The following is a 20,161-nucleotide window of genomic DNA, read 5'->3' on the forward strand; positions in this document are numbered from 1 at the left end:
CGCCGGGAATGTCTTTAAGAAACGTTCACTTTACGTCACAACTGCGTTCCTCCCTCAATCGTGAGCGGGGAAATGCCACCAAAAGGGAGTTTGGCCACGAAGGTGGTTGAAGTAGCCAAGTCGTCATCATGGGTCAGGAATTGAACGGCAGCCATTGGGCCGTAAGGAACCTATCACTTGTGACAGGGAATTTTCAAGATATTGATGCGATTGCTATTGGTCCAGCTACACCGATCTCAGATGTTGTGTGTAAGTCGCGGAGAAATGCTCCGGGCGGTGGTCAAGATCAGCGCTGTCGTCGTCCAGGGTCAGCGAATTAGCTGGCGCCAGTTTGTAATGGATCTTGGTGTGGAATCTGGGTTGATATGAAGGCTGGAATCCACGATCCTCAAAGGGCCTTGTTTGATACCGGGGTTCCATGATGCTTCGAGAAGCCGGCGTTTCAAAACCAACACCTCCCGCCTGGATGGTTAATTACTGTTAGCACACTGATGCGAGAGAAGTTCATCAAACAACACACTATCAGGCATTCAATTCATGATTCAATCCTCAACGTTTATTACTCAACACATTTTTGCTTGCTTTGATGTTACATTTGTTGCCTGTGAGAACGACGTCATCCACGTCATTGTGACATTCGCGCATCCGGCATGGCCCTTTCATCCTGCTGCAAATACCCAAGCCGTTACGCAGAATTAGTCTACAACGTACCTAATTCGGACACACCTTCCAGCTGTCAACCTGCTGCATCATAAAGTTCGATGAGTTTGGCACATATCCAGCTTTCGGAGTGACCCAAAATCTTGACCTAGAACACTGGTTATTGTAAACAGGCAAGACATATAAATTGCTGGCGGATGGATTTAGATCCGAGATATAGTACTTATCTTAAGCTTAACGGCTAAGGCGAAATTTCGTCGACGGCATTAACCACTCCTCTTGTCAACATGTCCGGACCCGCCATCAAACCCGGGCCAGATGGGGATTGGTGTTGAATTGGCTATAGGCAGTATAAAGGGAAGCACCACTAACTAAAGTGGCGCGCGCTATGCTTTTTGGCTCAGTGGTGACTTTCGACAATTGGCGCCGCCCGGAAAAAAAGGGACATAACGATCCGCCCGATCCCGCTGCGGGGCCCCCACACGGACCCGAGTGGGGCCTGAAGAAATGATCGCTGCCGGCCGGATGTTGTTATTCCGAACCAACGGGGGGGCCAAGAGATCTTTTGACTGTTGGTAAGAGGTCAAGTACCTTTTAGTTCTTTGGTAGGTATACTACCTGGCCGCCCTATCATCCCAGCCCCTTGTAATGAGAAATGCTTGAGAATCCCCTTATAGTCCACAGCCCCGATATCATTGCCTAGCTAACCCCGGATGTAAGCCACAGACCAATAAGACGCGTAACATTTTAGCATCCTTCAGTGGGGTTCATCCTACGGGTGTCAAATACGCGATACGATGACCTCACAAGTCACCTAGAAAGCGATAGAAGCCGGCAAGGTATAAAGAGTACATGCCTCCATGATCCCTTAGTTAATCATAAACCGGTCATCCCTTCCTCTTTTCAGCTCCTCTCAGTCCTAATTCTTCAAAGATTGGTAAAACATCATACTGTCGTTCAATTCAACCTCAACCTCATCTCAAAAAGGACCTCAGTCACAAGTAGGAAAGATGGGCGCAAGCCCTCGGACTCTGTTAATCTTTCGCCTTCCTTCCACCAAACGACTCATTTCATGGGCTGAGTTCGGCTCACCAAATGGACGTCCCATAATCTACCTGCACGGAACCCCTTCTTCTCGCCTCGAGTGCGCCGGATTTCATCAGGAGCTCCATGATCGCAATATCCGACTGATCGCCCCAGACAGGCCGGGTTTCGGCCGGTCTGAGGTCCAGCCCGGAAGAACAATTGGGGGATATGCCAGCGATGTCCGGGCACTTGCAAAGCAGCTCAATCTTTCGGGGTACGCAGTTATGGGCCAAAGCGGCGGTGGTCCGTATGCCTTAGCATGTGCTAGGTATATCCGTCCAGAAGATGGTCTAAGAGCCGTGGCGGTCCTCGGGGGTTTGTCGCCATTCGAGTCCGAATTCGAAGGAGCCCACTGGGCTACCTCTTTCAGCCTCAAAATGGCCAAGTGGGCGCCTGGGCTCCTTGGATTCTTCCTCCGCCTCCCGATTCCGAGCCGAAAAGGCAACTTCACAGGCCCTCTAGAAGAATGGACCGTTGATCCATCAATGTTAGCCGAAGCGGAAAAGACTCAGCAAGCTTTCGTCAACACTATGAAAGGCCGAGAGAAAGAGGTCATGAGCGAGCCAGGGGTTGTGCACCATCTCACCACAACCTTTGTCGAAGCAACAATTCAGGGAGTCGATGCTCACTTGTACGAATCGAAATTGTTTGCGCAGGGGTGGGACTTTAAGCTGCAAGACATCACGTTCGCCTCAGAGGGCAAGAGACCGTTAATCATGTGGTATGGAGCTAAGGATGTCAATACCACGGTTCACATGGGCAAGTGGATTGCCGAGAGGGTTGCTGGGTCGCAGCTTCGGGAGGTTGACGGAGAGACGCACAATACCCTAGTAGTCAAGTTTGTTGACTATTGCGATGAGCTGCTGAAAGTTTCTAACGGATGATATAGATGTTAGAGGTAAAATAAGAAGATTTCAAAGATCCATTCATGGGTTTGGATGTGTGAAGGGGGTATTGTATGTAGAGTAGGCCCGGAGTCGCAACGAGATCTGGGATGTACCGTGGATGCTTCGTTTGGGAGTCTGTATTCTTTAACCAACTTACCTCGTATGTACTATAGAAAATTTAATTATCACTTTATTTAATATCATGTTAAAAAGAAGGTGTTACTACAGACTGTGTTGCGAGAAGAGTGCAGGTTCCCCAAGTGGTTGGCTGCCACCCTAGACCTTGCTCTGGAATTCTGAGGGTAGCGTGGCTATGCTCTTCAATTCGATCACTCAAAACTCTTGCATCTACCTATCTCTTCGTATTTTATCGATGATATAAAAGAAAATACTAAGAAAATTACAAAGGAAAGAACAAAGGAAAGTAAGGTGCTGAGTGTCTGTTGATGGTGCCTCGGTGCACCTTCTTATTCCAACACCCAAGTTACATTTTCGCCTCTGAAAGCAGGACCTCAAGGCGCTGTCGCTTTTGCCATCAACATCAAACACACCACTTCTCAACATGGACACCTTGGACATGATCCAACACGTCGAAATCAATGCCATCTTGACGGAAGGAAACAATAATCATGTCAAAGAGATGCCCCAACGCCTCGACTGTCCAGTCGCTCTCGGATAAGCGCGCGATCTGAGGAATCGCGTCCTGTGACACCAATGGATCCGCCCAGGTGACATCAACCTTTCCCGTCAAAACAAGGCTCTTTGCAAGTTCGAGGCCAGGAGAGTTGGCAAGATGGGACTGTCCTCTTTTGAAGCCGATACCGACGACCAGGACTCGCGGCCGCATCTCTTCACGGCTTTCGCTGTAGAGACGCTCGACCGCGCGACGCGCAATTTCCGCTGGACGGGCATGCATCTTCTCAGCCGCGGTTCTAAGAAGAGGGAAACTACTGTTGGAAAGTAGATACCACGGGTTGACAGGAATACAGTGTCCTCCAACGCCAAGCCCGGGAGAGAAGGGCTGGTAGCCAAAGGGCTTGGTTGAAGCGGCCCGACACACCTCGTAGGGATCAATACCGTGCCCGAGGCAGGCATCTGCCATCTCGTTGGCATAGGCGATGCAGACCATACGCTGGCAATTTTCATACAGCTTCATCATTTCGGCAACCTCTGGACGCGAGACTGAGACAACTTGATCGAAGCTTTGCGAATAGAGCCGCAGGATGGCATCAAGCGAGCCTGGCACCACATCGTCAAGTCCCGAAACGATCTTTGGTATGGAGTGAGCCGGCGGCTCTACACGACCAGGATCGACGCGTTCTGGAGACATGCCGGCAAAGAACCCCCTTTCTTTGGCAAGAGGGCCAAGGAGCTCGCGTGTCATTCCGACAGCCACAGAACTCTCGACGACCACGACCGCGCCTCGACGGGCATAGAGACCAACCGCTGAAAGGGCGCTTCTGAGATACGAAGAGTCGATGGTCTTGTCAGGAAGCAATAGGGTTGGCACCGAGATGAGAAAGTGGGTGGCATCTGTAAGATCACATGCCTTGGAGGTGAACCTCACTCTGCTCTCGGCCGTTTGATTCTGAGCCAGTTGCTGCGTTCGAGCTTCAGAGACGTCGTACCCAAGCACATCAAAGTTCTTGGAAAAGACCCCAACAAGGTGCTCTCCAACATAGCCAACTCCAATGACAGCGACGAGAGGCTCCGTCGTCAGGTCGATTGGCTCCGTCTCGGTAGGCTGAATACCCCCTTCTGTCTCTGAGACTTCGCTTGGGGGAGTGATGTCGTAGTATTTGCGGTTGGAGAGGTTCCATGGTTTGGAGTCTTGCTCATGTGCGATCAAGGGAAGCCCCTGAGCTAGGAGGCTATGTGAAAGCAATTGGGCCATACTGGTAACGATCGGAAAAGGTCTGCTAACGAATGAATAGACTAAAGAGCCGGAACATGCACCGGAAAGCTACGGGGACTCCAGCTCAGATATGCGGAGATGAACAAGTAGGCAAATTCTGGCTGCCGACGGAGATCGAGTGATTTCGTTCAACGATCGCAATATACCCCGAAGATGGGCAATACGACACGTACTCATCAGCCACCACGTCAGGCTCTCACCGAGTAGTGTTCAACAAGCAAAACTAGCATCTTCGTCCCTGATCTCTTCAAAGCCTTCAGTCAGCATCTGCTAAGACCGTTAGGGCGTGCGGTCCGAGAGCATTCCCTCATCGACGTCATCCTCCAAAGTGCATCGGCCTGCGCAGAAACGAGTTTTGTCCCGGTTTCAGCAACTGGTCAGGGGTATCCTATCGAGAGCTCAGCTTGGAACCGCCACCTCGTACTTCTTCTGCCTGTCGACGCTATAGCTGACTCTATTTTCTCCTTTGGTGCCTTCGTCTGTCGTGTATCCCGGACAGGATGATTCGAGGCCAGAGACACAGCAGCTGGCTTTAATTGAGCGGTCCTGCATCGCTATTGCATTTGACCAGACAGATCGTTTCACAACTCGGCGGTGTTGCACATCATGGCCTGAATTAGAGGCCGAAGTATGCCTCATTCTCATCACGACGCCTGGAACCTCGAGCTGAAAGCGAGAAGCTTACGTACACTACACAGGGAATGGAACCTCTGCTGCTTACTTCTTGGACTACGTTTGTGAAGAGAATACGATGGCTATCTTGGCAAAAGTGCTCTCCTAATCAAAATCTGTGCGAACTCGACTGCAGTTGAGCCTATTTTCCTATGACAGGGGTCTTTGAGCAAACATCCAGGATAGTTACTGGATTGAACAAGATTTTGGAGCACCAAACCTAGCCGAACAATGTCACACATCCGGGCAACATGACCGTCGTATCGGTACTTTCAACCACACCCATATCCGCAATTATCACCCAGCTCACAGACTGCACGTGGAGAACCCAGTCTGGCCTTTGTGCGACAATCAGACGAAAGACTCAGGAACAGCTCGTCAAGCGGGCGTTTTTGGCTCGGTGGCGTCCACCTGGCGTCCACCTGTGTGGAAGACCATCAGCCGTCCCGGAACGGGCTCAAGCCACACAAAGAACACCAGATCCAGGGCAGGCCGCTCATCGGAGAAGAAATTGGTTGGCCCGTCTGATATGCAAGAGACGGTTACACATAGCATTCATTGCGTCGTCATCCTCAGTGGTGTGATGCCAGCTCGATAAGACGCGTCGTCGCTTTTCCCGACCTGAGTCTTGAGTCGAAACGAGGAAGCTTTCTGCTGCTCTTATTCATATGACTGGTCGGAAAGTAAAGCCACGGGCTGCCAAGTTGATACACAAAGTCTTGATTGCGAATGAATGTTGTTGAACCTACAGGAACACGCATTGAGGCTAACTCAACCTTCTTTTCCTGCAAGACGGGGGTGGCAAGAATATAGGTGAGCTGAACACGAATCCTGGCCATCAGCAACCTCGCCTGCACCAAAATGCATCGTATTGGCATCTGGACGGTCTTGAGTCCTATTGTGGAGAAGAAAAGGCCCGGAAACCGTCTCCCGGTATGCGTTGGCTCCGGCATAAGCCTCTTGTTGCCGTTGAGGGGGCCAAACGGCCGCCAGGTCGCCCCTCGCGATCCCACCTCGAGCACGCCTTTAGCCAAGACCTGGGAGTCTCCGGTGCGTTGCCTCATGCAAGATATCCGGATACATCTACCCCTTTGCAGCGATTAATATTCTACTGGGAGCTGCACCAGTCCCCGTCTTGGCAGTGGCGCTGGGTCACCAGTCAGGGGCAGGCCCGAAAAGCAGAGTTAAGAGGCATGGAGACGGTTCCAAGAAAAGATTAAAATTACCGGCGAGGGCCACATCCGACGATGGGCTGGAATATTGCTTGAGATGGCTGAAATTGCGGCCACCTCGCGGATCCTGATGACCCATCAGGGCGCCTTGGTGGGCATACCCGCCCTGCGGGCTCAACATATTGGACTTACCTGGACGATATTTCTCGTGTTTATGGATGCAGCGGGTTTCCGCGTTCCAATATACGATCTCCCCTGATGTGGTTCTGCCCGATTTTGAGCGAGCTGCATGTAAGCTTGGTCGGGTAAATAAGTCGTGGTTCCGCTCCTGAAAGACGCTTGTGCTTCTACCCATCACTCGTTCATGTTGTCACTCGTTTCTTTCTCCTACTGTTTCCCTGTCTGTTGAAGCTCACAGAGCGTAGCGTCAGGATGAAGTCTGTCCTTTCTACCATCCTCGTTTCCTTGCTGTTCAATGCCGGGACTACCCTGGCTGGGCCGGCTGTAGCTGCGGATCAAGTTCTGTCACCAAGATATGCTATGCTTCGAAAGCGTGCAGAGTGTGGTCCTGGGATTGGATCGTGTGACGATGGATCCTGCTGTTCAGAGAGTGGCTTCTGCGGCACAACCGAAGAGTTTTGCGGTGGTTCAAGCTGCCAGCTCGAATACAGCGACTCCTGTGATACTTTGTAAGTTTCGCCACAAAGAGCTGATTGCAGATAAACGAGAGGAAGTTATCCAGATGTGGCAATGCGGAGGTTCATGGAGTATGGTTGCATGAATGATGGCTAACTGTCGACTCAGCTTTGGACCAGATGGGAGCAGCACGGAAGACATCCCTCGACCAAACCTCGGGAACGTGCCCTACGGTATGCACACTTGTTGCTCCGATGCTGTGATGCACCTCATGGCGCAATACTGACAAGATCATGACAGGCAGTATCATCAGAACTTGCACGACCCCTGGCGTGATTGCTCTGACGTTTGATGATGGCCCGTACACCTACACCAACGAGATCTTGGACGTGTTGGACGAATACGATGTCAAGGCAACCTTCTTTGTTGCTGGAAACAACAGAGGAAAGGGCCACATCGACGACCCGTCTAACCCCTGGGCTGCCATGCTGAGACGCATGTATTCAGCAGGTCATCACATCGCTAGCCATACCTGGACTCATCGCAACCTCAACGAAGTCAACAGCACCATCAGACGAACGGAGATGATTTACAATGAGATGGCCTTGCGCAACATCTTTGGGTGGATCCCTACGTACATGCGGCCCCCTTACCTAGAGTGTATCTCTAGATCTGGGTGCCTCGATCTGATGGAAGAGCTTGGCTACCACGTCGTCAACAACAATATCGACACCAAGGACTATCAGTGTGACAGTCCAGATCTGATCCAGCTTGCCAAGGACAGGTACTCTGACGGGGTGTCCTCTGATTCGGACAACAATGGGTACATTGTGCTTGCCCATGATGTCCACGAGCTGACTGTCACTGAGTTGACTGCCTACATGATCGAGACAGCGCAGGATCGTGGGTACAGACTAGTGACAGTCGGAGAGTGCCTTGGAGATCCCAAGGAGAACTGGTATCGAACCGCGCCCCGAGGCCGCGACTACACAGCTGTGCCTACTCACAAGCCGTCCTCTACCAAGGCCTCGCAACCCACCTACACAGTTGAGCCGACGGGTGGCCTCAAGATTTCACCCAACCAGACTTGTGGTGGCAATACGGGATACACTTGCCAAGGATCTCGATTCGGTAACTGTTGCTCCTGGTATGGTTACTGGTAAGTTGACTTCTCTTCACTTTGGTGAAGCACGGATTCAGCCGCACTCCTGAATAGCTGTATAGTATGTCTTTACAAATTTCCTCGTTGCTAACGTTATGGTTTGTAAGCGGCTCGAGCGACCCGTACTGCGGAACTGGCTGCGACGCCGACTTTGGGTCGTGCAAGCCTCCTAGTGGTGAAATCCACGACACCACCAACGGCCTCTGCGGATCCAAGTTCAAGGCAACCTGCGCTAATTACGGCTCTAAGAAGTGTTGTTCTCCCCACGGATTCTGGTAAGGCGTTCTCTCTTTTCGGGACAACAATAGGCTGACCTGGATGCTAGTGGTAGCAGTGACGAGCACTGCGGCAAGGGCTGCCAGGAGGGCTTTGGGAAGTGTTACTGAGTGGGAGCTAAGCGCACCCGCGCCTGTGTAATTCGGATCTATTTCGTCATTTCTGAAGGGCATTCTTTTGGGATATTGTTTATTTGTGTTTCCTTGAACCCCTTTCAAGCCATTTGGGGCTGACTCAGCCCATCATCTCTGGGCTGTATCGGTAGTTGATCTCTGTGCTTAATATTCTATTCTTCAACTTTATTCATCTACTATATACGCTTAATTTATGTTCCCAATTCCCTGTTCAGCTCTGTACATCTCTGGCAACCATTCTATTCATCAATCTTATCCCACAGAGTCACTTGATGCTCAATATTCATCACGTAACCTAGGATGAATGCTAAGTGAAGGCAAACACCCCAACAACGCATATCTAGGCACATCAATCTCTTGCAGATTGGGCTTAAGGTTAAAACGCGCCATAAATGCGTGCCACCCTTGGCCCCTCGTATGGAAAATGCATGTGTGCCGCCGTATTCCCACATGCGTCGCAGAGTCCCAAATAGGCAGTGCTTGCAGAGAGTGCGAGAGAAGAAGAGGGTGTATACCTGCCAGAATAGCCTCGCTGTGGTTGTCCTGTCCACCCCACGAATATGCAGCCTCATAGTTGAAGCTCACTGGATGGAATCAAGACTCCAAGAACCAATTACCAGGCCTAGCACTCAGATCATCGGATACGGCGTCTGAAGTGGGATCCGAGTGAGTTACTATGCAAGCTGGATGTGCTCCGAATTCCGAGCGTTACGCAGCATTTGCAATGTGTATTTTCGGGAGGATAACCGGACTATGATGTCAGTGATGCTGTGCGTCTTGAGGCCAGGACATGGGTTACGACTCTGTGTAACTGTGGCTTCAGACAGGCAACGGGTTGCTCGTTTCGTGGGTGGGGGATAGTCCTCTTCTGTGTTGATCTTGACTCGAAGCGTTTCTCTCAGACCCCGGGTCGACTTCCCGTCTCCGGGGATAACCTCCGCAGTTCACGACTGCTGCCAAAGAGGGTGGAAGTATCAGTACATCGACAGCACGAAACCCCCTGCGTAGACTCCTGCAGGCCCTGGGATCATGGGCTCGGGGGCTGCGATGCAAACACGACTTCTTGGTTACTTTGCCTTTGCAATGGCTTCATATCACGGCATCCCGGGCAAGACTCCCCGCCTGCGCTGACTCGGTGTCGTGACTGTGAAGATGTCTTGTGCTTGGAGCTATTTGATGCTGTCCTATTTGTGAGCGAAAATCGACCCGGCGGCACGAAAACACCCCCCACGGTCCCATATTGTCGTGGGAAGACCATATACAAGCATTCACTCTGAGTCAAAGGCCAAGATCATGGTGATTTCGCCATTTGGCCGTTGAATGAGACATTTGCCACTTGGTCTACCGTTGTTGAGATGGCTTGAGACTTCGGGATCAAAGGAGTAGAGGCCTTGCAGGAACGAACACGGGATGCTCTCAACAGCAAAGCTGATCTCGATTCCTCGGTCCCGACCCGTGCCTGTTCCTTTTTTTTTCACGAAGGGGCCCGAAATTGAAAAGGACCTGTCCTTACTAACCGGATGTGATTCTCATGTTTGTCGCACAACGGAATGGTGGGGGTCCTTCACACTGTCGTGACTGCATCCTCCTTGGCTCTTTCTGTCGAGCTTCTGCGGTGTTGGAGACTACATGTATTGGTTTGAAGAGTAGTAAATAAACTTCTAAAGTCCGTTTAAAAATAACCTGACTCGTATGCTGTCCACGTTGCTGGAACGGTTGGCAGTTGTTGAACGTTTACAGACAGCATCAAAGCAATATTCTACGCCATGCTTCTTCCAAGACACTCGCATTGGGCCACTGAATAAACTCAATGTCATCTGCTGGCAGGCTCATGTTTATGCTTATCCCTGTTCCTGCTTGGAGGTTGCCGGTAGATGGTGGTCAAACAGCGGCTGAACAAGGGGGCGTGTACGAGGTTCTTCAAGCATGTCTCCCTTTGCACTTTTCTATTCTCGATCAAGGCATACATCTTCTTGGCTTGGTTGGTTGAAGACCACAGTCACCGTCTCACGCCCCTCAAAGCTGAGAATTCGTATCAGAACAAGAGCTATCTGCTGCTGTGCCATGGCATCGGGGATCTCCTCTGGGACCGTGATTGAAGGCGGTGATGCCGGCTGGTGTGATGAGTTCCCGGTGAGGCGTCCGGCACTTGATGCTCGACGGAATTTGCAGGATAGTGGCGAGAAATCGAGAGAGGAAGTAATGTTGCTATAGCTTCCACAGCTCCCCGGCGTCTTCTGGCTGTCTGCCCTTGTTCTTCACCCTGCCCGTCACTCGCTTGGGCTTGTCATTTCTGCGCGTGCCCTCTTGAAAGGTACTTCTTTGAGTCTGGAACAAGACTCTGCCTATCGTTCATCCTCATTGTCTCCATTTTCCCTGTTGTTGCGTCTCTTGCAAGCAACTACCCGCTTCACTCGTTTTCATCCCAGTCATTCACTATCAAATCATTTCACGCTTTCGTTTACTCTATCCCTTGCCCCTGCTGCAGTTGAGTCTCGGCCGCACGTCGCTCGATCAGGGGGACTAAGAAGCTGTCGCCATGAGCTTCCTGGGAATCCCGCCTCCCAACGGGGAGTCGTCTTCCTCGGCTGAGCGCTTCAACAGTATGACCTCTCAGGGGCTCAACAGTATGACCCCTCAGGGATCTCATCCGCCCGTCTCCTACAGCCAAGTGTCTCAGTATCAACTCAGACCTGGCGGGACTGGCTCCCGGGACTCGGTGAGTACTTGAATGCCACTGCTACAAACGTGAATAGTCGCTCAACTTTGTCAAGTCTGTAATTCGAGGCATCAACGGCGACTTTCACCCCGGTGTTCAAACCCCTCGATCAGGCGTAACTCAAGCCTCATGGCTCACCCACAGCGGAAACGACTCGAGCCTTTCCTTCACCTCTTCCATTCAACAAGAAGAAGCCAAACTACGCTGGGACTCGGACGAAGAACTCAAGAAAATGTCCAAGTCGATGCTCATGCTCCAAAAATGGGGCCTCATCATCGGCCTTGTTGGACTCAACGCCGCGCTCATCTACATTGGATGGAGGTACTACCAGGTGTACTACTTCCTCCTTGTCCTCCTCAGCTCGAACACAATTCTGCAGACTTTCATGTGCTTTTGCATAATGCTTCATTGGTTCTGCACTCATATTCTCTGCTTTTGGTGGAAACCAAAGGAGAATGTTCCGGATGAGCCAGAGAAGATGGTCCTTTTGCTACCCTGCTACAACGAGACGTACGAAGAGTTGACACGGTCCCTGGACTCTCTGATCACGCAAAAGAACATTGATAACCATCCGCGTGTTATCTTTATCGTCGTTGACGGAAACGTACGCGGTCCTGGCATGACAAAGACCACCCAGGGCTATCTTCTCGAGGACATCCTAGAGCCGGGCCCATCTCGCGACTTTGAGAACGGCTATCGTGCTCGGGACGGCCTCTTTATGCCAGTCAAGACACAAACTGGATTCTACAGGGGTATTCCATACGTCTTTGTCGGCAAGCGGTACAACCAGGGAAAGCGAGACAGTCTCTGCTTTGCCCGATCGCTCCTCTACCACTTCAAGCAGCGGTCCGAGAATATTGTCACCATGTTTAACAATGATCTCTTTGAGTACATTGGCAACAACTTTGTCCAAGCTGGTCTCGATGATGTTACCTACCTCTGCGGCATGGATGCTGATACCGTCTTTGACGAGTTCTGTATCTGGGAGATGATCAGAGAGATCCGCAAGAACCCCAAGGTTGTCGGCGTTTGCGGCCATGTCTGTGTTGACTTTGATGGTCACAACTGGGGCCTTTGGTCTCTCTATCAATCTGTCGAGTACTCTCAGACACAAGGTCTTCGTCGCATGTTTCAGTCCCGCATCACGGGAAAAGTCAACTGTCTTCCTGGCTGTTGTCAGCTCATCCGCGTCGACGAGGCCACGTTTGGGGATGCTGTCCTCAGAGAACGATTTGGATACTGCCCCAAGCCCAACGATATCATGACACAACACATCATGGGTAACTACTCAGAGGATAGTATTCATGCTTCCATCATCTTCAGTCTCTTCCCTGGCAAGCAGACAGCGCAAGCTCTCCGTGCCAAAGCCATGACTATTGTCCCTCAGACCTGGAAGGTGTTTCTCTCCCAGCGCAAGCGCTGGGCTCTCGGAAGCATCTCGAATGAGTTTGTCATGATCTTCAGACCGGGCATTATCCCCATTGAGCGACTGCAAAGTGTCATTGCTGTTGTGACTTGGGCCATCACTCCCTTCATCATCGCTGCGTTCGTCGAGCTCCTCATGGTATTTGCCAAGAGGGGTAGAGAAGTGATGCAAGATCCTGTCTTTTTGGGCCTCATCTGCGTTTTATTCTTCCGCTACGTAAGTTCAAGTCATTTCACATCTATTTACACATCATGCTAATATCAACAGCTCTATTCATTCTGTATTGGTTTCTGGCTCCCACGCAATAATCTTGAGCGAGTCCAGTACTTTGCAGGCTTCGTTCTTCATCTCTTTACTTCTCCCTTCATGAACATTATTATCCTGGTTTATTCCCTTATATATTCTGACGACTTCAAATGGGGCAAGACTCGCGAAGTCATTCGCGATGCTAACGAAAAGGACGGCGACGACGTCGGCGGTCGAGGCACGCACTGATGAAGTACATGTTGAAGTGTTGCATGAGATAAATGTCTAGTCTTTGTTAATTATACGGCGTGTGCTTGTTGATAAATTGTTTAGAGGATGGTAACTGGGCCTGAGTATACGCATAGTTTGGCATGGTATAATGTTGATAATCGGCTTGGTCGTGCAACTTGGCTTTTGGAAATAGAGAAAATTCTTCCTGGATACATGAAAAGATTATGAGTCTCTTAGATTTTGAGTGCTTGAAGCATAGTTAGAGCAAGGCTGTCTCGCTTCGTATGTAACCCATCTACAGGGTGATGCTGTCGAGAACAATCGCCTCTAGTCTCATGATGAGTAGAAACACGCGATTTGAATCTGGAGGATAAGGCGTGCTATGATAAAGATAACGAGAGTCCGAGTGATTGGTTTCTACATGGATTCACGGATAAGATAACACCGAAATCATGGATACTCGGCATCCCCATATCTCGATCGGCAATTAGATGCCGAGATACTATTCCCCCTGTTCGGAGGTCTAGCCTCTTTCGACTTTGATACACGGGGGACATGTCGTTGCAGATTACATATCAAAGTGATCGAGATGATCAGGGCTCTTTCAGAGTGTGAAGAGAGGGCCTTTTAATTGCCATGATGATTGTTGACAAGATTCTTTCTCTATGCGGCCACAGGCGCGTCTCCAGTCGGCAATGCGCAGTAGCATTCGGCTAAGGGCACGATCCTTCATGGACATCCTTTCCTAGAGCAGCAAGAAACTGTCCTAGCTTTTAGATTATAAGCTTAGACGATTTAATGCATCATCACGCGATTAGTTAAATATTGGCGCAGCGCCGGAGGGAAATGGTTACCATTCAGGGTAGCCAAGTCCATGGTGTCAAGAACCCCTGCTCCAAGATACCCTCCAACAACATTATTACCAACAGACAATACGAACAAACACGTCAGGGTCACGCATTCACCTCTTGTCCCCATGATCAATCACATCCACAAACCAATTCATGAACAAACTCTGTGGTCATGAGCGCATCTGCACAAGATAAATCAACCCCGCACCAAGATACCGACGGGACTTTTTTCCCTGATTGGGAATAGCCTCTTTCCCCCTTGTTGATCTCCGGTAACATCCCATTGGCTTCATCCTTAGCGTGCCCAGCTTTGAGGCTCGAGGAGAGAATCTGGGGAAAGTGGAAACGCCCAGAGTTTCTTCGGCCGAGCCATGCAACAACTTCTCCTCTTTTCAAACTCATCAATCTATCGAAACAGCTGATATGAAGGGGCAGACGAAATCCCGGTCGGGTTGCCAGGTGTGCAAGGCGAAAAGGGTACCGACCCATCCCATCATCCTTATCGCTCTCGAGGCTGACTTGACCCTTGCTCTCTATAGCTCAAGTGTGATGAGAGCAAGCCGAGCTGTCAAAATTGTAAGGACAGAAATGTTGTCTGCCCGGGCTATCAGCAGACGCTCAAGTGGTCGACCAAACATGAGCGGCGCAGCAGGCGCAATACCAATGACCCCCCAAATCTCGATCAACTCATCTTTGCCGCTTCCGTGTCATTTCAAGAGCATCATGTTTCAGACACGCAGAGTCATGATCGATCATCCGGCGCCACTTCAAGTCTCCCTTCTGCACAACCATCATCGTCCTCGGAGAAGCAGGCGAAAGGTCTCAATGTCGCCACAAGTTGTTCTCAACCGTCGACCATCAGCCAACGACGTCTCAGGCCAGCCCCTATTGAAGCTGATCATGCTTTGACGACTTCACCAAGCACACAGCTTGAGCTCAAGCCACTACGACAAAACCCGAGCAACTCCGAAGATGCTGAAGAGAAGCAAATTGTCGTCTCCAAGGGCTGCTCCTCAGGTTATATACCCGTCAGCTCCCCAGCACAGGCCATCTCCGAACCATCGACATTCCTGATTGAGCTTTGGTTCAAGTCCGTATGCGGCGCCTGGGCAGCCTACGACTCTCCAACGAATCCATTCCGACGCCTTGGTTCTTCCCTATGGGGCTCATCACGACCTCTCTTTTATTCTCTACAGAGCATGGCAGCTGCTTCCTTGGTCAAACGCCAGCCCGAGATCCAAGAGATTGCTGCGTCAGCTCCACGAATTGCGACCGAAGCAATTATCCACGAACTCAGGAAACTGTTTGAAGCGCCGAATACCGTCACGACTATACCCCACGCCCTGATAATATCTCTCTTTTGCTTGAGTTCGTCACTCTGCTGGATGGATCACAAGCAACTTGGGCTACAGTACCTCCGTCATGTCCGGGTGATACTGTCTCTGCTAGAGATGCGGTCGAAGCATCTTACAAAAGAAGACCAAAAGCTCGTTGAATTCTTCAAAGAGTGTTTAATCTACGAAGAATCCGTCAGAAGTATCGTGACGAGCTACAAAGAAGACATCAGCACCCTCATGGAATGGACGCCCGCAACCTACCCACCGTACGACTTTGTCCTACACCCCTGGACCGGCGTTCCGCCCAAGATAATCGCGCTCTTTGGAAAGGCCATGTCCTTGTGTCGCAGGTCTCGTGATACGTGGCGAGGCAGTATCGCGCCCACATATGAGGTGATGTGGCAGGCGATGCTAGATATCAATGAAGCTCAGGCCCTCGAGGAGACACTCTTATCGGTTGAGGTCCCAGCTTTGATCGAGGATGCGGGCGAAATTCGCAAGGAAGATGGTCTGGATATGGACTTGCACCGTGCTGCCGAGGTGTTTCGTCTATCCTCGCTTCTTCAGCTCTACCAGACATTTCCTGATCTCGTCTCCAGGCGGCTCCCGGATAGGATAGATTCAGGGAGCGTTACCAAAACGACATGGCCGACATCGCTCGCTCTATACATAACCGGGATACTCTCTGAGATCCCGGCAGAGTCAATTCGATGCCTTCAGCCCCTACTATGCCTAGGTGTAGGCTCCGGACTCCGGTGTATAACAGTATCCACGGAGGAAGCACCCCCAAAGCTAGAGTTGTCAGATACAAGCTGGTCAGACATGTCTTACCCAGTCATCGGAGACTCTAAGTCTCCAAAGCAGAGGCATTTCTCTGACGTAGGTCTAGCCCGCGAGTTCATCATGGACAGGCTGAGAGGTTTCGGTCAGGGCCCAGCTGTAGGCCCTATTGTCATACTTCGGGAACTTTTACAGGCCGTCTGGTCATGGTACGACAGTGAGACGGTGCCGGGATCGGTGCACTGGCTCGACGTCATGGCTGATCTCAAGTATGAGACTGTCTTTGGTTGACGTGGGGGAAATGATTCGACCAGATACCCAAAATCCAATAGACTCATCAATGAGCCTGACTCTGTTTAATCGTATGTGAATAGCGGGCATCGTTTACGCCCATTACCCCAAAACTCAGCTCCTGGGCCATAAAACTGCCGACTCTGGCATAAAAGTCCCTGTCACACACGGTACCATCCCAAGACACAAGCGGAAACCAGATTGACATTCTTATCTCAAACCCCTGTCCCAGCATTCAAAAGTCCTAGCGGCAAACCTATTTCCCCCCTCCGCTTTTCCGCTTCAGGCTCGAGTTCCCGTCCATCCTTGCTGGGTCACCAACCGCGGAACAAAGAGGGGTCGCATCCGCGCGAGTCAGACTAACACCTTCTAGGCAAAAAAGTCCCTGTCCCAAAATCCGGGGAAACAGGGTTTCTCTACGGCGCGGCTTATCATCCCTGAAAGCTTGTCGTAGACAAGGGGGGGAGGGGACTATCAGACATGTGGCTGGACATGTCACCGCCGAGGGAGCCGTCAAATGTTATGGGAGACGGGGTTTATATTCAACGCGATCGCTGCTGTTTTTGACGTGGGTTTTTGTGTCACGGACAACACATTTCCGAGGCGACTCAGCACTTCTTTATCCTCACTATCGATTCCCATTATACCTTTTTTCCATCATGGTGTCCGAGAAGGGTAGCGATAGTGACCGGCAGGTCAAGTCCTTTGATCAACAGGGAAAGACATTTGAGAGTGCCCCCGTTGGTGATGCCGCCGACCTCAGTGCCCTGGGCTACAAGCCCGAACTGCGACGCAATCGCTCCATGTTCACACTGCTATTCCAATCTCTAGCCATCGCTGCTGTAAGCTTCTCATCATCATTTTGATGCTTTTCCTAACTTTTGATAGATCCCTTATGGCTTCGGTGCACCAATGATCAATTCAATCTACGGCGGCGGCCAGCTTGCCATGTTCCTGGGCTGGATCGTCGTCTGTATCCTTGACGAATGCATTGCAATTTCTCTAGGAGAGCTCGCTGCCAGATGGCCAACATCCGCAGGCCCTTACTACTGGAGTTTTCAGATCGCCTCCCCGAAGTACCGAACCGTTCTCTCCTTTATAACCGGCTGGACATGGCTCGTCGGTAATTGGACCATCACTCTGTCCGTCAACTTTGGCTTCGCCTCTCTTCTTGCTGCCGCCGTCGGTATTTACTATCCCGACTACGACTGGCAGCCCTGGAAGCTTCTCCTTATCTTCTACGGTCTCTGCCTCGTCACCTTTTTCATCGTGGCGTTTGGAAACAAGTTCCTGCCTACCGTGGATACCTTCTGCGCCGCATTTACGGCCATCACCATCTTCATTGCTTGCGTATTCCTTTCTACAAAGGCAGCTGATGGCCGCCATTCCCCCAGTTACACTCTGGTAAGTTGGAAATCCTACACTCGAGAAGGATTTTATTGTTGACATGCCCAGGGCCATTATGACAGTACTTTGAGTGGGTGGGGAGACTTTTCATTCTGGATCGGAGCTCTTCCCCCAGCTTATACGTAAGTCGACATGCCGCTTCAAAGACGTTCTTGACTAATAGGCATAGATTCTCCGCCTTGGGCATGATCACAGCCATGGCTGAGGAATGCGGCGATGCGACTGTCAAGCTCCCTCGAGCCATCTCGCTCTGCGTCCCCGTCGGTTTCGTTTTTGGTCTGTTCTTTGTAAGTGCCTACCATCCATATCTACAACTTCTCGGCTAACTCTTATCCAGATCATCCCCATGTGCGCCACCCTCCCACCCCTGGCAGAACTCCTCGAAGCGCCCCTCGGCCAAGTCCTCCCATATATCTTCTACCGAGTCACAGGCACCAAAGCCGGCGGAATCGCTCTCACGGCCTTGGTCCTGATCATCACCCTCTTCTGTTCCATCTCCATCACGGTCGCCGCCTCTCGAACAACATGGGCTTTTGCACGAGACGACGCCATTCCCCTTTCCAAGGTGTGGTCCAAGGTCGACAAGCGACACGGCACGCCAATCTACGCTCTGATCCTCACCACTATTATCCAAATGCTTTTGGGTCTGATCTACCTCGGCTCCAGTTCAGCCTTTAACGCCTTTATTGCGGTTGGCGTCATTGGTCTGGCCATCTCGTATTGCATTCCTATCGTTCTATCAATGCTCACTGGACGAGCCGGAGTCAACACGGCACCTTGGACCTTTGGCAAGAGGTTTGGATGGGTCATCAACGTTGTTGCGGTTCTGTGGATCGGCTTTGAGATGGTCCTATTCTCGATGCCCCCAGCCATCCCCGTCACACCCGTCACCATGAACTATGCCGTCGTCGTCTTCTTTGGCTTCATGACGATATCGGCTGTGTGGTACTTTGTCCACGCAAAGAATGTGTACAAGGGACCACCCGAGTCTGATGGTTTGAGCATTGAGATTGAGGGGAGGTAAAGTTTCTGAGGGTGCTGTGCGCCATTCTGCGTTTCTGGCCTTTTGTCATTGTTGGACATTAGATATCTCTTTGTTACGAACAATTAAATGTTTTATTACTTCATTTCTGGTTTTTCTTGCCGTCTCGCTTGAGTCTTGCCGTGTACTGTTCGCCACAAAGGGTGAGCAATAGATGCCAGACTTCATCTCCAAAAGGGAGCGAGGGAGAGTCATCTCAATGGCCCGATTGGAGAGACATGATTTCTAGTCGCAGCTCCTTAGCGATCTATACTACTCAATAGCATGGTCCACTCCGTTAAGCCTTCTTCCCATGCACCTTTTGCTTCAGCTTCTGTATCGTCTTTGTCCCCCTCCTCAACACAAACGTCGCATACTCCCCATGCCCTTCCATTTCCATTGAAGCTCTCTTCTTGATCCCAATGTACTCTCTGACATCTTCATCGGTCTCTCCAATTGCCACGACAATGCCAAGATAGCGACGCAGTATCACGTTGAGGATAATTCTGCACATCCGCCCGTTGCCATCCTGAAAGGGATGGATATCCACGAACCGCAGTGAGTATTTCGCAGCAAGGGAGAAAGGGTCGAGGCAGCCATGGGCATCTATGCTTTTTATCTCTTCTTTGAGGTCATTGTAGAGCTCTTTCATCCGCTGTGGGACGTACTTGGGCATGACGAACATGGTTGAGCCGGCGCCCACAGCGACGTTGCGGTATCGGCCCGCGTACTGCTCTGAGGGAACCTCTGGCAGCTCTTCATCAATGATTGGCACCCCGTTACAGAGGATTGCGTGGGCCTGTTTTATGAGGTCTTCGGTGAGGTCTTGGCCGTCGACTCCAAAGTGACGATCGAGGTACTCAAAAGCTTGTAGGTGCTGAACGACTTCTCGGCCTTGGCGCAGGAGCTTTTTCTCTGGTAGTTTTCGTAGCAATTCGTCCATCGCAAGCAATTTCTAGATGCCATCTCCGTCGTCGGCCCTTCCATCAAAAGCCGGCACTGGATCCTGGTTGAGCATCCTTCGGCAGAGGTAAAATGTCGCCTCTTGGCCAAGCCCGGCATGCTCTATTCGGTTACTCCCATAGATGTAGTGTATTAGAATCTCGTTGAGCTCTTTCTTGAAAAGCTTTTCTTGCTCTGCCGAATCGTTCAGGTTCCGCAAGGTGTCCAAGTAACGGGTGGCTTTGGTGAAGAGATCTTGGGGGTTGGTCTTGTCATCTTCCGGACTTGTGCGATAGATGGAATCGGGCTT

General features: G+C 51.0%; 8 protein-coding genes across 8 annotated transcripts; 6 read left to right on the forward strand and 2 right to left on the reverse strand.

The window, feature by feature from the left end:
* Nucleotides 1-1,670: 1,670 nt before the first annotated feature.
* On the forward strand, nt 1,671-2,630 carry NECHADRAFT_79584 (uncharacterized protein; the record flags this gene model as incomplete). Its single annotated transcript, XM_003045430.1, has 1 exon — nt 1,671-2,630. The coding sequence occupies one exon, from the start codon at nt 1,671-1,673 to the stop codon at nt 2,628-2,630; it is 960 nt and encodes a 319-aa protein (XP_003045476.1).
* A 544-nt stretch (nt 2,631-3,174) lies between these two features.
* NECHADRAFT_93051 (uncharacterized protein) lies at nt 3,175-4,527 on the reverse strand (the record flags this gene model as incomplete). Its single annotated transcript, XM_003045566.1, has 1 exon — nt 3,175-4,527. The coding sequence occupies one exon, from the start codon at nt 4,525-4,527 to the stop codon at nt 3,175-3,177; it is 1,353 nt and encodes a 450-aa protein (XP_003045612.1).
* A 1,554-nt stretch (nt 4,528-6,081) lies between these two features.
* On the forward strand, nt 6,082-6,440 carry NECHADRAFT_79586 (uncharacterized protein; the record flags this gene model as incomplete). Its single annotated transcript, XM_003045431.1, has 2 exons — nt 6,082-6,270; nt 6,318-6,440. 2 exons carry the CDS (start codon nt 6,082-6,084, stop codon nt 6,438-6,440), a joined length of 312 nt encoding a protein of 103 aa, XP_003045477.1.
* Nucleotides 6,441-6,824: 384 nt separating this feature from the next.
* On the forward strand, nt 6,825-8,576 carry NECHADRAFT_93052 (uncharacterized protein; the record flags this gene model as incomplete). Its single annotated transcript, XM_003045432.1, has 5 exons — nt 6,825-7,081; nt 7,197-7,261; nt 7,329-8,187; nt 8,298-8,465; nt 8,516-8,576. 5 exons carry the CDS (start codon nt 6,825-6,827, stop codon nt 8,574-8,576), a joined length of 1,410 nt encoding a protein of 469 aa, XP_003045478.1.
* A 2,563-nt stretch (nt 8,577-11,139) lies between these two features.
* On the forward strand, nt 11,140-13,240 carry NECHADRAFT_79588 (glycosyltransferase family 2; the record flags this gene model as incomplete). The annotated part of the gene is made up of 3 exons (XM_003045433.1): nt 11,140-11,319; nt 11,357-12,961; nt 13,013-13,240. 3 exons carry the CDS (start codon nt 11,140-11,142, stop codon nt 13,238-13,240), a joined length of 2,013 nt encoding a protein of 670 aa, XP_003045479.1.
* Nucleotides 13,241-14,661: 1,421 nt separating this feature from the next.
* Nucleotides 14,662-16,481, forward strand: NECHADRAFT_93054 (uncharacterized protein; the record flags this gene model as incomplete). The annotated part of the gene is made up of 3 exons (XM_003045434.1): nt 14,662-14,923; nt 15,115-16,167; nt 16,246-16,481. The coding sequence occupies 3 exons, from the start codon at nt 14,662-14,664 to the stop codon at nt 16,479-16,481; spliced, it is 1,551 nt and encodes a 516-aa protein (XP_003045480.1).
* A 659-nt stretch (nt 16,482-17,140) lies between these two features.
* On the forward strand, nt 17,141-18,912 carry NECHADRAFT_39449 (uncharacterized protein; the record flags this gene model as incomplete). The annotated part of the gene is made up of 5 exons (XM_003045435.1): nt 17,141-17,323; nt 17,370-17,885; nt 17,937-18,010; nt 18,058-18,175; nt 18,226-18,912. 5 exons carry the CDS (start codon nt 17,141-17,143, stop codon nt 18,910-18,912), a joined length of 1,578 nt encoding a protein of 525 aa, XP_003045481.1.
* Nucleotides 18,913-19,207: 295 nt separating this feature from the next.
* NECHADRAFT_93055 (uncharacterized protein) lies at nt 19,208-20,127 on the reverse strand (the record flags this gene model as incomplete). Its single annotated transcript, XM_003045567.1, has 3 exons — nt 19,208-19,816; nt 19,910-20,020; nt 20,086-20,127. The coding sequence occupies 3 exons, from the start codon at nt 20,125-20,127 to the stop codon at nt 19,208-19,210; spliced, it is 762 nt and encodes a 253-aa protein (XP_003045613.1).
* Between the last annotated feature and the right edge of the window lie 34 nt (nt 20,128-20,161).

The sequence above is a fragment of the Fusarium vanettenii genome, assembly GCF_000151355.1.
Source record: "Fusarium vanettenii 77-13-4 chromosome 4 genomic scaffold NECHAsca_19_chr4_3_0, whole genome shotgun sequence".
Lineage (NCBI taxonomy): Eukaryota > Fungi > Ascomycota > Sordariomycetes > Hypocreales > Nectriaceae > Fusarium > Fusarium vanettenii.